Source organism: Macaca fascicularis, chromosome 20, assembly GCF_037993035.2.
Source record: "Macaca fascicularis isolate 582-1 chromosome 20, T2T-MFA8v1.1".
NCBI classification, from domain to species: domain Eukaryota; kingdom Metazoa; phylum Chordata; class Mammalia; order Primates; family Cercopithecidae; genus Macaca; species Macaca fascicularis.
Window position 1 is genome coordinate 83,259,146 of NC_088394.1, and position 16,301 is coordinate 83,275,446.

Sequence of the window (16,301 nt, forward strand, 5' to 3'; positions counted from 1 at the left end):
GCACGCCTGTACTCCCAGCTTCTTGGGAGGTTGAGGTGGGAAGATCACTTGAGCCCGGGAGGTTGAGGCTGTAGTGAGCTGTGACTGCACCACTACACTCTAGCCTGGCTGACAGAAGGAGACCCAGTCTCAAAAAAAAAAAAAAAAGAAAGAAAGAAAAAAGAAAAAACATGTATATGTTTAAAAAAAAAAAAAAAAAAGAAGAAATTTAGGCTGGGCACAGTGGCTCACGCCTGTAATCCCAGCACTTTGGGAGCCTGAGGCAGGCAGATTACCTGAAGTTGGGAGTTCGAGACCAGCCTGATTAACATGGAGAAACCCCCGTCTCTACTAAAAATACAAAAAATTAGCCAAGCATGGTGGCGCACACCTGTAATCCCAGTTATTCCGGAGGCTGAGGCAGGAGAACTGCTTGAACCTGGAAGGCAGAGGTCGCGATGAGCCAAGATCGCACCATTGCACTGCAGCCTCGGCAACAAGAGCGAAACTCCATCTCAAAAAAAAAAAAAAAAAAAAAAAGAAATCTATCCAGGTTACAGAAATAAAATCCACAAATCAAAGAAACAGTAATAGGAAAAAGAAGCAAAAATGAAAGATAAACACATAAAATAAATCCAAATGGTCAATAAATATATTTTTTAAATGTGCACCTTCACCAGTTATCAGGCAAATGCAAAATAAAATGGCACAAAATAAAAATGCAAAATAAATGGTTAATAAAATTCACCCAACTGGCATCTATTTTTAAAGAGGAATCATTAAAATTAGAGAGAATGTAGCAGAATTAGAGAATTCCCTGGATTAAATGAGAACCTTAAAATGCTGGGAAGACACACGGCAGCTACTGTGCGATACTGCATCCAGGCAGTTAAGTTTCTCCTTCTGTGACTTGCCTGTCCATGGTCTGGTGACAGGTGTACAAAGAAGGGAAATCACTCTGGGAAGCATCTAGCAAAAGTGCTTATCTCACCCCCGACTACCCCAGCAACACCACTCCTGGATATAATCCTCAGAGAAATGTTCAAATATATATGCATCCAAACATATGAGAGTGTTCACTGCCACACTGCAAGCAGTGAAAAAATAAAAATAAGCAAAAGAACTCTGTGACCACTCAGAGTTATGAACCATCACATACCTTTTTTTTTTTTTTTTTTTTTTTTTTTTGAGATGGAGTCTTACTCTCGTACCCCAGGCTGGAGTGCAATGGCGTGATCTCGGCTCACTGCAACCTCCACCTCCCAGGTTCAAGCAATTCTCTGCAGGAGATCAGTCAGAGTGGTGGGAAAAACCATAGGGAAAGGATGCAAACCTACTGAAAGGTGGGAAGGTTCTGCAGAGCCCCGCGGGAGAAGAGCTGAAGGCAGCTGTCCTATAACCCTGAGGCAGAGGGCATGGAGTAGATAAAAGGATTGTGGAGGAATTTATCTTAAACAGGCTTGTTTACTTATGTTGACCAGGAACTGACCTTTAATCATCAGCACATGACGTCCCCTGAAAGGGGAGCAATAAATGTTAATTACCTGCAGGCTGTGTTTGCTCCAGGTTTTTCTGCATTGTGCCTGCACTGAATAAAAGCAAGCAAGCAGCTCCAGCTTCTTGGGGCTGCTCTCTGGCCACTAGAGCCAGGAAGTCACCTAGCTGCTCTTATATTGCATACCTGTGTCTGAGTACTCATTTCATCCATCAGCTAGGGCCTGCGGGACAGACCTGCCAATTCTCTTGCCTTGGCCTCCAGAGTAGCTGGGATTACAGATGCCCACCACCACGCCCAGCTAATTTTTGAATTTTTAGTAGAGACAGGGTTTCACCATGTTGGCCAGGCTGGTCACCAACTCCTGACCTCGGGTGATCTGCCCGCCTTGGCCTCCCAAAGTGCTGGAATTACAGGTGTAAGCCACCGCGCCCGGCCCGCATACCATTTAAAAAGGCAGAACTAAACTTAAATGTATTAACATGAATAGAACTTAAAAATACAACTTGGGCCGCGCTGCACTCCAGCCTGGGTGACAGAGCTGGACTCTGCTCAAAAAAAAAAAAAAAAGGCCAGCCGCGGGGGCTCACACCTGTAATCCCAACACTTTGGGAAACCAAAGCAGGCAGATCACGAGGTCAGGAGATCAAGACTATCCTGGCCAACACCGTGAAACCCCATCTCTACTAAAAATACAAAAATTAGCCGGGCATGTCAGTGGGCGCCTGTAGTCCCAACTACTTGGGAGGCTGAGGCAGGAGAATCGCTTGAACTCAGGAGGCAGAGGTTGCAGGGAGCCGAGAATGCAACACTGAACTCCAGCCTGGAGACAGAGCGAGACTCCATCTCAAAAAAAAAAAAGACAAAGGAACCAAAAGCAAATATGACAAATGATTTAAGTTATTTATTGGGGATGGCTGGAAATATGCTTATCATTTTTGTTGCGACAGGGTCTCACTCTGTCACCCGGACTGGAGTGCAGTAGCATGATTACAGCTCACTGCAGCCTCAACCGCTCCAGGGTCAGGTGATCCTCCCACGTCAGCCTTCCACAAGCACACACCACCATGCCTGGCTAACTTTTGTATTTTTTGTAGAGATGGGGGTTTCACCATGTTGCCCAGGCTGATCTTGAGCTCCCGGGCTCAAGTGATCCGCTGGCCTTGGCCTGCCAAAGTGTGTTTTTAATGTCTCAAAATGAAAATTCTCCTGTTAGCAGGTCACCTGGGTGAACAACATGCTTTCAATCTACGTCACGATGTCTGGTGTCCCAGGACAGCTGCACTGAGAACCACAGCAGTGGGAAAGAAAGGACTGAAGGGTTCTGTCTGTCTCCAGTCGCTTTCTACATCTCCATCAGGACTTTTCATATTTCTGTTAGCAATTCTAAGAATTTATTCTGAGCTGTAATTCCAGTTTTTCTATGGTATACCTTTGACTTTTTGATTACACAAAAAACTGTCTGTTATCCCTCTGCTGAGCCATATACACCTTACAGTTTCCCAGGCAAACCCCCCAGAGGTCACCACACAGCTCTGGCTGCCTGATGGAGAAACTTCAAAGCACAAAAAGGGAATGTGAGTCTTACAGCTACACAAAGTGCAAATCAGAGCAAATGGGGAGACTTCACAGGGAAAGAGAAAATGGAACTGCCTCAATTTTAAATGGAATTCAATTTTAAAATGTAAAAAGAACTTTACTTTCCGTGTACATGACAAAAATTTAGTATTACTAATACTCAGTTCTCACAATTTGTAAGACAAAAATAGACACTCTAAGAGAAAAAGACAAAAATAGACACCTTAAGAGAAAAAAAGACCAAAAAAGACACAAATAGGGAATTCGCAAAAAAGCACAATAAAAGGCCGGGCGCGGTGGCTCACGCCTGTAATCCCAGCACTTAGGGAGGCCGAGACAGGCGGATCACGAGGTCAGGAGATCGAGACCAGCCTGACTAACACGGTGAAACCCCGTCTCTACCAAAAAAAAATACAAAAAACTAGCCAGGCGAGGTGGCAGGCGCCTGTAGTCCCAGTTACTCGGGAGGCTGAGGCAGGAGAATGGCGTGAACCCGGGAGGCGGAGCTTGCAGTGAGCTGAGATCCGGCCACTGCACTCCAGCCTGGGTGACAGAGCGAGACTCTGTCTCAAAAAAAAAAAAAAAAAAAAAAGCACAATAAAAATAGCCAAGAATCCACATCTACCAGCTACCATCGAGGGGAGAAGGCTTCACAGGCATCACCTCATTCACCCTCCAAGTGCCTCCGGGAGCAGCACTTCCCACTCATGCTCCCAACAGGACTTGGGAATGTGAAGCAGCTTGTCCAGATCTTACAGAAGATAAACGGAGCCTGGGCTGTGGCCCAAGTTGGCTGACTCCAAATCTGGGGCCTTGACCATTAAACAACAAAAATAAAATGACGATCTCTACTGCCCAGGAGGACTTGGAGAAAGGGATCTTCTCATGCAGACCTACTTGGGGTGCAAACTCAAAGAGCCCAACAACAGGTTGCAAAGGTTTTATCAACGTGCAAAGTGTGTTTTTAATGTCTCAAAATGAAACCCACAATCCTGCAAACCCACAATCCCACTTGCGGAAGCGCACCCTGCCCACCGGCGGGAGGGCTCACACCTGTAATCCCAACACTTTGGGAGGCTGAGGCGGGCGAATCATGAGGTCAGGAGTTCGAGACCATCCTGGGCAACACAGAGAAACCCCCCCCCTCCCCGTCTCGACTAAAAATACAAAAATTAGCCAGGCCTGGTGGCGCGCGCCTGTAGTCCCAGCTACTCCGAGGCTGAAGCGGTATAATCACTTGAACCTGGGAGGCGGAGACTGCAGTGAGCCAAGACCGCGCCACTGCACTCCTGCCTGGGTGACAGAGTGAGACTTCGTCTCAAAAAACAAACAAACAAAAAAAACACGAAGGAAGTGCACCCTACCAAGACAATCTCAGAAGTTCCCAAGGATACATATCAATCTCCTAAATTTCTATAAAATGCACAAAGCAGTCTTCAAAGCACTGTTTATGCATGGAAAAAAATGCAGACTTCAAAGCTTATCAGTGAGGGGAGAGTCTGCTATATGCAGGCAGTGAATTACTATGTAGCATTGTTTATACTACAGTCTCTAATATATATGGTATTATATCCTTTAGGGAAGAACGTACACATGACTCCGAGAGGTTTTTTAAAATGTTAAAGAGTTTATCTTTGACTGCTGGGGTCTCTGATGGTTTTATTCCTTTTGCTGTTCTGCATCGTTCAGATGTTTTCTAATCTGTCCTGTTTACCTAAATATGAGCTGCTTGAACATCAAAGAGCTGTCAACCTTTAAACAGAAAGAGCCTTGAACTCCAGATTAAATACACATCTCCTCCTGTGATCTGTTACATCCAATATTGCTGAAGGCAAAAGTCCAGCCCGCACCGCTGTGATCCATCTGTCTCTCCAGGCCCCCACCATCAGGAGCCCCCGACACTGGGCTTCCTCTGCTCCCCTAATTTTTTTTGTTGCTGTTGTTTGAGACGGAGTCTCACTCTGTCGCCCAGGCTGGAGTGCAATGGCCCGAATCTTGGCTCAATGCAACCTCCGCCTCAAGGGTTCAAGCCATTCTTCTGCCCCAGCCTCCTGAGTAGCTGGGATTACAGGCGCCCGCTACCAGCACGGCTAATTTTTGCATTTTTTTTAAGTAGAGACGGGGTTTTACCATCTTCGCAAGGATGCTCTCGAAATCCTGACCTCAGGTGATCCGCCCGCCTCGGTCTTCCAAAGAGCTGAGATTACAGGCGAGAAACCGCGCCCGGCCTGCTCCCAATTTCTTCAAGTTCACCTCGTCTCTGGTGGGGCCAGCGAGGCACCCTCGGCTAGTCTCCAAGGCAGGGGCAGAGGCGGCGGCCCCCAGGCGTCAGCTTAGGCCCGGCCCAGACCAAGGGGGACCCCAGCCCCAGCTCCCGGCATGGCCTCGGCCCCGTGGTGTCCTGTGCCCCATGTCTGGGCCTCTTCAATGACTCCCTGACGCCCTCAACCCCTCTCCAGCCCTATCTGCCTCACCCTGGACCCCTCGGACCCTCCCTAACACCCTCAAATACCTCCATGGTCCCCTCAACGTGGCGGCACCGCGGCTGCTCCCCACCCACACCCGAAACCACATCGCCGGGCCCCGCGCCCATCTGGTGGTCCCGACCCGGGGCCACCGCCACCGCCCCTCCCAGGTCCGAGGCCTCCACCCGGCCGGGACCGCCGCCCCCGCGCGCTCACCCTCGCGGCAACGCCTCCGCCAGATGGTGTCGGTGTGCAGGATGCGCCGGAACTTCGTGCAGACCTGGGCCAAGCTGGGTAAGTCGGTGCCCGGCAGCGACGCGAAGATCTCCACCAGCAGCTCCGGCGGCAGCTCCAGCAGCGAGCAGCGCGGGGGCGGCGACGAGGGGCCCGCGCACAAGCCGCCCCCTACCCCGGCCAGCACCGCCGCGCTCGCCTCGATGCGCTCCTCCTCGGGGTCTGTGTCCGGCTCGCTGTCGGCCGCTGCCGTCTCGGCCGGGCCCCGGCGCTGCTGGCGGCGCCGGCATCCGCGAGACGGGCCCACGCCGCAGAGGCGAGCGCACACCGCCATGCCGCCCAGTGACGGCCACTGCCGCCGCCTCTGCGCACGCTCCAGCGCGGCCCCGCCCCGCCAGCGCCGAGCCACGGCCCCTCCGCAGAGCCCGCCACGCCCCCTGGAGAGCCCAGCCCCGCCCCTAGCTGGAGCCCCGCCCCGGCCGCACCACCCCCTCCCGGCGGGGCGGCGACCTCTGAGACCCCGCGCGGTTGCCATCCCCTCCGGCACGAGGGCGCCGCCCGTGGCGGGGACGGGAAAAGAAAGTGGTGATGCCGGGTGCAAAACGCTGGGCTGCCCCGTGTGAGGCTCGAACTCACGACCTTCAGATTATGAGACTGACGCGCTGCCTACTGCGCTAACGAGGCTGCTCAATCGCCCCTCCGCGCCGCGGCCTTTGTGGAGAGAAGAGTCGCCCCCCGTGCCCGCGCGCCCGCTTCCGGCACCCGAAACTCTGCCCCGCCGGCCCGTGAGTAGGAAGATGCGTTTTACAACCTCCAAATACAGAGGCAGCCGCCAGAACCCCAAAGGGCGTCTAGAAACCCTTTTGTCCATCGAAACAACGGGCGTTCCATCGTGTCCGCCTTATGGTAACCAAAAGGCCCGCGCTGCGGGGCTCTGCAGGGACCTTCCCGAGCTCCCTGCGGAAGCCCCCGGGAGGGCTTGGGGGGGGGGCGGGCGGCGGGGCCCAAGAGATCCGGGGATGCGCGCCCGGTCTGGAAAGGGAGGCCCTGCCACGCGGCGCCGCCCAAACGGCGCCAGTTCCTGCAGCTGCCGGAAGCCGCGCACGCCCGCTCCAGCTGGGCCCTGCCGAGGCCGCGGAGCGGGGTCGTCTCCCAGGTACGCGGGTGGTGACCACGAAGGCGTCCTCTGACCAGAGCAGCAGCGCATGTCGCCGTGGCCTCGCCTCGGACCCCATCTCTTGGAGGCCCAGGCGGGAGTATAAATCGAGGCCCGGAGCTCGAGACCAGCCTGGGCAACACAGCGCAGACCCCATCTACAAAACAATCCAAATTTTAAAAAGAGAGGCTGAGGCGAGAGGATCGCTTGATCCCAGGAAGCCGAGGCTGCAGTGACCCGCGATGGCGCCACTGCACTCCAGCCTGGGCAACACAGCGTGACCCTGCCTCCAAAAAAAACAAAAAACAAAAATAGCCACAAATGGCTGGGCGCGGCGGCTCACGTCTGTAATCCCAGCACTTTGAGAGGCGGAGACGGGTGGATCACCTGAGGTCATGAGTTTGAGACCAGCCTGACCAACATGGTGAAACCCTGTCTCTTAAAAAAAAAAAAAAAGCCACACAGACCAGGAGCAGTGGCTCACGCCTGTAATTCTAGCACTTTGGGAGGCCGAGGTGGGCGGATCACGAGGGCAGGAGATTGAGACCATCCCGCCTAACATGGTGAAATACCGTCTCTACTAAAAACACACAAAAAACTAGCCGGGCCTGGTGGCAGGCGCCTGTAGTCCCAGCTACTCCGGAGGCTGAGGCGGGAGAATGGTGTGAACCCGGGAGGCGGAGCTTGCAGTGAGCCAAGATCGGGCCATTGCACTTCAGCCTGGGCAACAGAGCAAGACTCCTTCTCGACAACAACAACAAAAAAGCCCCACCAAAACCAAAAAATAAAAATAATAAAAATCCATACAGATGTGCCTATGTCCAAACCTTGAGCATCTCAGGCCAACACTATTGAAAAATAGTACCTGACTGATTACCCTGGCCTCAGGTTCCTTGTTTTTCACTCCATCCTGCAGTTGTTAGAATGCTCCTCCTTCCAGTGACCATAATAAATAAACTGAAAGCAAACTCCTTTCACAAGGTGGACCTACTTATTCACAAGTATGTCATGGTCCACTGGTCTTGAACTCCTGACCTCAGATGATCCACCCACCTTGGCCTCCCAAAGTGCTGGGATTACAGGTATGAGCCAGGAGCCATCACACCTAGCCTAGTTGGAAATATTATACTATTAATAGTTATAGCCATAGACACAGCATAGTGCTTGGTACATAGTAGTTGCATAATTAATTTATCATTGTTGGATGAATCAGTGACAACCACAAATATCTATTCAGTGCATATATTGTGTGACTTTACTGGTATTATTTACTGCTACCAATTTTTTTTTTTTTTTTTTTTTGAGAGGGAGTCTCACTCTGTTGCCAGGCTGGAGTACAGTGGCGTGGTCTTGACTCACTGCAACCTCCAACTCCCGGATTCAAGCGATTCTCCTGCCTCAGCCTCCCAAGTACCTGGGACTACAGGCACCCGCCACCATGCCCAGCTAATTTTTTGTATTTTTAGTAGAGACAGGGTTTCACTGTGTTAGCCAGGATGGTCTGGATCTCCTGACCTCGTGATCTGCCCGCCGTGGCCTCCCAAAGTGATGGAATTACAAGTGTGAGCCACCGCGTCGGGCCTTTTTTGTTGTTGTTGTTGTTGTTACAGGGTCTTGCTTTGTCACCCAGGCTGGAGTGCAGTGGTGCAATATCAGCTTACTGTAGCCTTGACCTCCCGGGCTCAGGTGATCCCCTGACCTCAGCCTCCTGAGCTAGGACTACAAGCAAACACCATCAAGGCTGGTTTTTTGTTTTTTTTTTTTTTTTGTAGAGATGGGGTTTCGCCATGTTGCCTAGGCTGGTCTAGAACTCCTGGACTCAAGTGATCCACCCCACTCCTACCTGCCAAAGTATTAGGATTACAGGTGTGCACCACCAGGCCCCACTGATTTTTGTATTTTTAGTAGAGACGGGGTTGTAGAGACGAGGTTTCACCATTTTGGCCAGGCTAGTCTCTAACTCCTGACTTCAAGTGATCTGCCCGGGTCAGCCTCCCAGAGTGCTGGGATCACAGGCACGTGCCACCACGCCTGCCTTCATTCTTAATTATACAAATAATGTATAAATATTTCCTCACTGTTAAGATAAACACTACAGATAAAAGTTTTTGTTGATCACCATTCAATCCCCTCACATCCTTCGGGATCATCACTGTGAGCAATCTGGAATATTCTCTTGCTGAGCATAAGCTCCAAACAGATCTACAGAAATATATTTATAGATGTGTGTCTTTTTAAAAAGTAGGCTGGGCGTGGTAGCTCACGCCTATAATCCCAGCACTGCGGGAGGCCGAGGTGGGCGGATCACCTGAGGTCAGGAGTTCGAGACTAGCCTGGCCAACACGGTGAAAATCCATCTCTACTAAAAATACAAAAATTAGCCGGACGTGGTGGTGTGCGCCTGTAATCCCACCTACTCAGGAGGCTGAGGCAGGTGAATCACTTGAACCCAGGAGGTAGAGGTTGCAGTGAGTTGAAATCATGCCACTGCACTCCAGCCTGGATGATAGAGCAAGACTCCATCTCAAAAAAAAAAAAAAAAAAAAAAAAAAAAAAGGCCGGGCGCAATGGCTCACGCCTGTAATCCCAGCACTTTGGCAGGTCGAGGCGGGCGGATCATGAGGTCAGGAGATCGAGACCATCCTGGCTAACACGGTGAAACCCCATCTCTACTAAAACTACAAAAATTAGCCGGACATGGTGGCGGGCGCCTGTAGTCCCAGCTACTCAGGAGACTGAGGCAGGAGAATGGTGTGAGCCCGGGAGGTGGAGCTTACAGTGAGCCAAGATCGTGCAACTGCACTCCAGCCTGGGCAACAGAGCAAGACTCCATCTCAAAAAAAAAAAAAAATTGTTTCAACTAATAACATCCTGCTATCTACCAGGGAGATCAGCCATTAAACAAGTGACCACACAGATAAATAACATAAATTATAAATTTTAATGCTCTAACAATAAGTAAAACTAATAAGATCTTATAACAGAGACCAGACTTTGGATGATCAAAGGTTCTTTGAGGAAATGACATTTATAAATCAAAGGAAAATTTGGAGTTAGCCAGGAGGAGAACACTTGATGGGAGAATGTTCTAGAAAAAAAGGACAGTGGCCAGGCGTGGTGGCTCACGCCTGTAATCCCAACACTTTGGGAGGCCAAGGCGGGCCGCTCACCTGAGGCTGGGAGTTCAAGACCAGCTTGGCCAACATGGTGAAACCTTGTCTCTACTAAAAAAATACAAAAATTAGCCAGGCGTGGTGGTGGGCACCTGTAATCCCAGCTACTTGGGAGGCTGAGGCAGGAGAATTGCTTGAACCTGGGAGGCAGAAGTTGCAGTGAGCAGAGATCGAGCCACTGCACTCCAGCCTAGGCAACAGAGCAAGACTCTGTCTCAAAAAAGAGAAAAAGAGGCCGGGCGCAGTGGCTCAAGCCTGTAATCCCAGCACTTTGGGAGGCCGAGACGGGCGGATCACGAGGTCAGGAGATCGAGACCATCCTGGCTAACACCGTGAAACCTCGTCTCTACTACAAAAATACAAAAAAACTAGCCGGGCGAGGTGGCGGGCGCCTGTAGTCCCAGCTACTCAGGAGGCTGAGGCAGGAGAATGGCGTGAACCCGGGAGGCGGAGCTTGCAGTGAGCTGAGATCTGGCCACTGCACTCCAGCCTGGGCGACAGAGCGAGACTCCGTCTCAAAAAAAAAAAAAAAAAAAAAAAAAAGAGAAAAAGAAAAAAAGGACAGCTGGTTGTCCCTGGCTCACTTAGTAGGAGAGGCCAGGAAGGGAGTTCTCAAGGCAGTGGCATAGACAACGATGGGAAGGAGCATCACTTGCCGGAGATCAGGTACTCAGGAGGCCCGAGGGAAATAGGAGGCTAGTTCAGTCCAGGGTGTGATCTGAGCAGAAGCTGAAAATATAGGATGGAAATGAAAAATGACAAGAAAAAGAGATAAAAGAAAATATAGGATGGAGTCAGAATGTGAACTTGTGGAACACCAGATGAAGCCCTCACAAATTTGGGAATGACACAGTGATGAAAGTGGTGTTTTGGGAAGCCAACTCAGGCTTCAGTGAGCAGCATAGTATGCAAACGAATTGTATGCAGGACGATTTTATGTGGTACAGAAACATTTATTTATTTATTTTTTTTTTTTTTTTGAGACTGAGTTATTTTTTTTGAGACTCTGTTACCCAGGCTGGAGTGCAGTGACACAATCTCAGCTCACTGTAGCCCCCGCCTCCCGGGTTCAAGCTATTCTCCTGCCCCAGCCTCCCCAAGTAGCTGGGATTACAGGCGAGTGCCACCACACTTCGCTAATTTTTGTATTTTTAATAGAGACGGGTTTTTTGCCATGTTGGCCAGGCTGGTCTCGAATTCCCTACCTCAGGCTATCCACCCGCCTCAGCCTCCCAAAGTGCTAGGATGCTACCGCGCCCGGCCTTTATTCTGGTTTAGTATTTGATACAGGTAACTAGCACATCAAATTTATGATTGCAGGGTCATTACTGCTTATGGCAAAGCTATTTTAATATAACTTAAATAAAAAATAAGCTGTTTGAAAGAAAATGGTAACCATAGAAGATGGTTGGTGATATATTAATAACCAAGGATGAAAAGCGCACGATTAGAGGGACAAAAGACAGACAGCAAGAATAAGGAAGGCCGTGTACCCAAAGCTGTGGAAGGATGGAATTAACATTGACCATCAGAATAGAATGAAAGGCTGGGAGTGGTGGCTCACACCCAGAATCCCAACACTTTGGGATGCCGAGTGGGGAAGATTGCTTGAGCCCAGGAGACTAGCTTGGGCAACAGAGTGAAACCTCATCTCTACAAAATAATAATAATAGAAAGAAAAGAATGATTATGAGAGCTTCAGCAACACCTGTTTGTGGGAAGGAACCCAAGGGGAAAGACAGTGCCAGCAGAAAAGTACCACACATTGAATCCTGACAGCTTAATATGTCCTTAGAACACGTTTACAATCCTTTATGTAGAAATGTATCCTTTAAAGAATGAGGGTGCATGCATTCTAAAATGAGGAAGAACTAGATAGAAGAGATCATTTGTTTTAACACTATGATGAGGCTTTACAATAATGACCTCTTTGTTATTGAGAACTGATAACATCTAAGGAAATAAGTTGAATATAGGGCTGGGCATTTTCCAATTGGTTGCCTCAAAGGTCACAAGTAGTATTTCTTGGACTGAAGAAAACTGGGCCACGTGGTGGCTCACGCTTGTAATCTCAGCACTTTGGGAGGCTGAGGCGGGCGGATCACGAGGTCTGGAGATCGAGACCATCCTGGCTAACACGGTGAAACCCCATCTTTACTGAAAATACAAAAAACTAGCCGGGCGTGGCGGTGGGCACCTGTGGTCCCAGCTACTCGGGAGGCTGAGGCAGGAGAATGGTGTGATCCCGAAAGGCGGAGCTTGCAGTGAGCCGAGATCGCACCACTGCACTCCAGCCTGGGCGACAAAGCAAGACTCTGTCTCAAAAAAAAAAAAAAGAAAGAAAGAAAGAAAACCACGTTAACTGTATCCCAATCAGTTCTCAAAATCCGATGTGAAAAAATGGGATCTTACCCACTGCTCAAAAGAACTAGTCACACTAACTGGAAAGAAGGGAAAATACTCAAACGTTGAACAAGAGGGTCGCAGTTTAAAATAAGCAGGCTGATGGAGCCTCCACAGTTGTACACCTTAACAGTCCTGGAATGGAGCAAAAGCTATAAACACAGCAGTCCTACAGAATTTGTTTAGAATTAAACAAACAGGCAAACAAAAACATGGTGGAACCTCAGCGCGTTCCACCAGGTGTTACACACTCATTTAAGAAACAGCTGCCGGTCACGTGACTGATTTGTCAACGCTTTACCACGCGTTCTACTTTGCAGATTCTTGAAGCTGAACAGAGGCCAAACTTCCCTGGGGAGGGGGACACTCAACATACAGCCTGCTCTGGCTACTTAACATTCCCTGAAGACTGCAGTCTATTCAGTGTCAACCTCTAAATCCTCCTGACCAAATCCTTTCTGAGAATAGCTCCCTGCACTCCTCTTGAGCAATACTTGTTTGTTTACTTGCTCTCAAGAGCAAAGCGATGACACCACGATGGATAGGACACTGGGCCTATAGTGGTGCAGACAACAAAGCCAGTGGCCTCTCTCTTCCAATCAGAAAGAGGAGAGGAGGGAGAGGCCGAGCAGGCCAGAGGCCCCAAGCAAATTCTCCGCATGACTTGCCGTCCATATTGAGTGTGGCAAAAAATAACCCCGATGCCTTCTGTAGGGCAGGTTAATGTTTTGTGATTCATTTGACAGGTTCTTACACACAGCTAGACAGCATGATTTATAGCCACTTACATCACTCATGCTGGGCCATCGCATTCAATTCTTAGCAGTTACATCATTTCCCCATGGTTATGGTCATTTCATGGTATGAAAAAAGGAATAGGGTGCCACTGCTGGGCTTTCAAGAATGAATGATTATTTGGTAGTTTAAAGGCGCCGTGAAATTCCTAGAGAAAACATTGAGTAAATTAAAATGAAAGATGTGTTCTTGCTTTTCTACTTTACGTGGATTATTACAGGGAACATTAACGTTTATATTACACTATGCTTATATTAACTAGCTTAAAATGATTCATGAGTAATATTAATTTACCACTCCGAATATTGTTCACTACATTAAATTTCTACTAAACTGCAGTCTTTTGGGTCACATGAAATGTTTCATAAATACTCAAGCACATTTATGCTTCCAAAAGTTACATGAAGGTATTTCTTAATTTATATTTGTATATGAATGTACATTATTATAATATATACTATATATAATTATATATTAACTAAATGTGTTATTACACAGGGATGAAACCTATGAGCCACCTTTATACCCCAATCACTTTGGATTCTTTTCTGAGAGCCATGGAAGGATATATGGCTTTAGATTCAAGTTGGAATTAGAAGTTAGGCATAGAAGTGTAACAGATTTGCAAATGTGGACTTCACTTCTGTATTTTAAAAACACGCAGAGTAATCCTGGCCCATTACTACACAACCATCGATGGTACTTCCTCTGGCCATGAACTCAAGGCCTGGCGTAATTTGGTAAAGCTTTATGGATGCCCAAGGGTAGGAAAATTTGAGACTCTGCTTCCCCTCCCCCATCTCCATATGCCAGATATCGATTTTTTCCCTTCTTCTTGCATTTGGAACAGTTGTCCAGCAAGAGAAAGAAAAAACCCATTTCTTACAAAGCAGCAATTCAGCCAAGAAAGCACTCACCAGTCAATACTTAATATCATAAAAATCCAGAAAAGAAACCAACGCAGACTCCACTATCTTTTAAGACTTCAAAACTGATAATTTTATGTTTGGCAGAAGGTAGGTACATAATATGTGCTTACTGGATTTTTTTCTATTTTCACAGAATACAAACCAACAGACTATAGACATCTTCTGAACTCTGTCCTGTCCTCCCGGGAAGCAGAGGTTGCAGTGAGCTGAGATCACGCCACTGCACTCCAGCCTGGGCAACCGTGCAAGACTCTGTCTCAAAAAACAAATAAAAAAATAAAATAAACAAACAGTGGAAGAATAAAGAACTACAAATAACATCATTCTTCTGATGGTGGGAGTAATTAATTATCCAAGGATCTATGACAGTACTTGGCTTCTCTAGAAGAAATCCCAGCTGTATAAAACCACTTTAAGAAATATATTTCTTTTTTTTTTCTTTTTTCTTTTTTTTGAGACGGAGTTTTGCTCTTTTCCCCAGGCTGGAGTGCAATGGCACGATCTCGGTTGACTGCAACCTCCGCCTTCCGGTTTCAAGCGATTCTCCTGCCTCAGCCTCCGGAGTAGCTAGGATTACAGGCGTCCGCTATCACACCCTGCTAATTTTTGTATTTTTAGTAGAGATGGGGTTTCACCATGTTGACCAGGCTGGTCTCTAACTCTTGACCTCGTGATCCTCCTGCCTTTGCCTCCCAAAATGCTGGAATTACAGGTGTGACACACCGCACGGCGCGAGAAATATATTTTCATACTTTTTTGTGTGTGTGGAGAACCGGGTCTTGCTATGTTGCCCAGGCAGGTCTCGAACTCTTGGGCTCAAGAGATCCTCCAGCCTCTGCCTCCGTAAGAGCTGGGATTACAGGCGAGAGCCACCGCCCCCGGCTATTTTCGTATGTTTTGCATGTTTCAAGTTCACAGAGTAGATTGTATCAGCCTAATCCAATCACTTTATGCAATTGGGATAGAAGAAAGGCTTTTACAAAGTCAAAAGGAGAAATCCTGGAACTATGGGCTCTTTTAAAGTATTAGATACTAAAGAACAAAAGCAGCCAAATAGCCGGGAGCAGTGGCTCACGCCTATAATCCCAACTCTGAAGGAGGCCGAGGCGGGAGGGTCGCTTGAGGCCAGGAGTTCAAGACCAGCCTGGGCAACAAAGCGAGATGGCGGCTCTACTCCCAGCTTCTGGGGAGGCTGAGGCAGGAGGATCCCTTGAGCCCAGGAGGTCGAGGCCACCACGAGCTATGATCGCGCCACTGCATTCCAGGCTGGGCAACAGAGCAAGACCCTGTCTCAAAAAAAAAAAACCCAAAGGATCTAGTGCTGTTCCTACAGAGACACGTTGGCCATAGGCTGAGGTGGGCAATAGCAACCAAATACCGCATGGTGACTGACGCCCTGCGGCCCATTTGGAGTCCTCAAATCTGACTGCCCTGTTACAGATGAGTCCGAGACTCAAAAACTGTCACGAGTGTAAGGTGTCCCGCGAGTTTAGTGGCTGGGAGGCTGAGGGGTGGACAGGGCGGCTAGCGACGTGGGGCAGCCTGGCCGTCGCTGCGGGCGACCTAACGGGAGGAAGATCTCACAGCCAGCAGGAGCGTCCCAGGATGAAGGCCTCGGGACAAAAGCAGTTCCGTAGACGCCCCAAGGCTGGGCGTCGAGTGACTGCGGGCGGAGGTCACCAGCGGCCGCTCCCCGGAAGCCACCCACGGACCGCACGCGCCCCCGCACGCGGAGGGGCCCGGGGCTCCACGGGCGAGCGGCGACCCTGCCTCCCGAAGAGGACGCGGCCTGCCCTGCGCGCCTCAGCCCGGGGTGCCGGCGTCTGGGCCCGCACCGCCAAGTCTCTCTCCGGAGGGGAAGGAATGGTCGAGTTTACCCCATGTCCCTTCCTTGGACCGCTCCCTCAAGAGCGACCCGGGACACCACGCCCGTGGCTCAGCCTCCCCCGCCCCGCGCTGCCCTCTCCTCAGGGCCGGGCAGCAGGCTCCCGAGCGCCCACAGCCCGGGGCTGCGGCCCGGCCCACAACGGTCACCTCAGGCGCCTCAGGCGCTCAGCATTGCTGGGCGGGGCAAGGGCACCACCGGGAGCATGC

General features: G+C 49.6%; 1 protein-coding gene, 2 long non-coding RNA genes and 1 other non-coding gene across 15 annotated transcripts in view; 1 reads left to right on the plus strand and 3 right to left on the minus strand.

Moving 5' to 3' along the window:
* FBXO31 (F-box protein 31) overlaps nucleotides 1–6,098 on the minus strand; it is a 56,904-nt gene extending 50,806 nt beyond the window's left edge. For all 11 annotated transcript variants that reach the window (XR_012428650.1, XR_012428649.1, XR_012428648.1 and 8 more), the window contains exon 1: nucleotides 5,734–6,098. Coding sequence is in view for 6 of the 11 variants with exons in the window: in XM_045383124.3 (XP_045239059.2) it covers nucleotides 5,734–6,085 (352 nt within the window). In the remaining 5 variants the exon portion in view is untranslated. The remainder of the gene's footprint in view (nucleotides 1–5,733) is intronic.
* Nucleotides 6,099–6,316: 218 nt separating this feature from the next.
* On the plus strand, nucleotides 6,317–14,533 carry LOC141409237 (uncharacterized). The gene is made up of 2 exons (XR_012428658.1): nucleotides 6,317–6,536; nucleotides 14,341–14,533. It is a non-coding gene; the product is annotated as an uncharacterized lncRNA (long non-coding RNA).
* TRNAM-CAU (transfer RNA methionine (anticodon CAU)) lies at nucleotides 6,363–6,435 on the minus strand. Its single transcript has one exon. It is a non-coding gene; the product is annotated as a tRNA-Met (tRNA).
* LOC141409238 (uncharacterized) lies at nucleotides 14,254–16,288 on the minus strand. Of its 2 annotated transcripts, none has more exons than XR_012428660.1 (2): nucleotides 16,242–16,288; nucleotides 14,254–14,459 (listed from the first exon to the last, which is right to left on the minus strand). It is a non-coding gene; the product is annotated as an uncharacterized lncRNA (long non-coding RNA). The 2 variants fall into 2 exon arrangements; XR_012428659.1 differs by lacking the exon at nucleotides 16,242–16,288 and adding an exon at nucleotides 15,792–15,929.
* Between the last annotated feature and the right edge of the window lie 13 nt (nucleotides 16,289–16,301).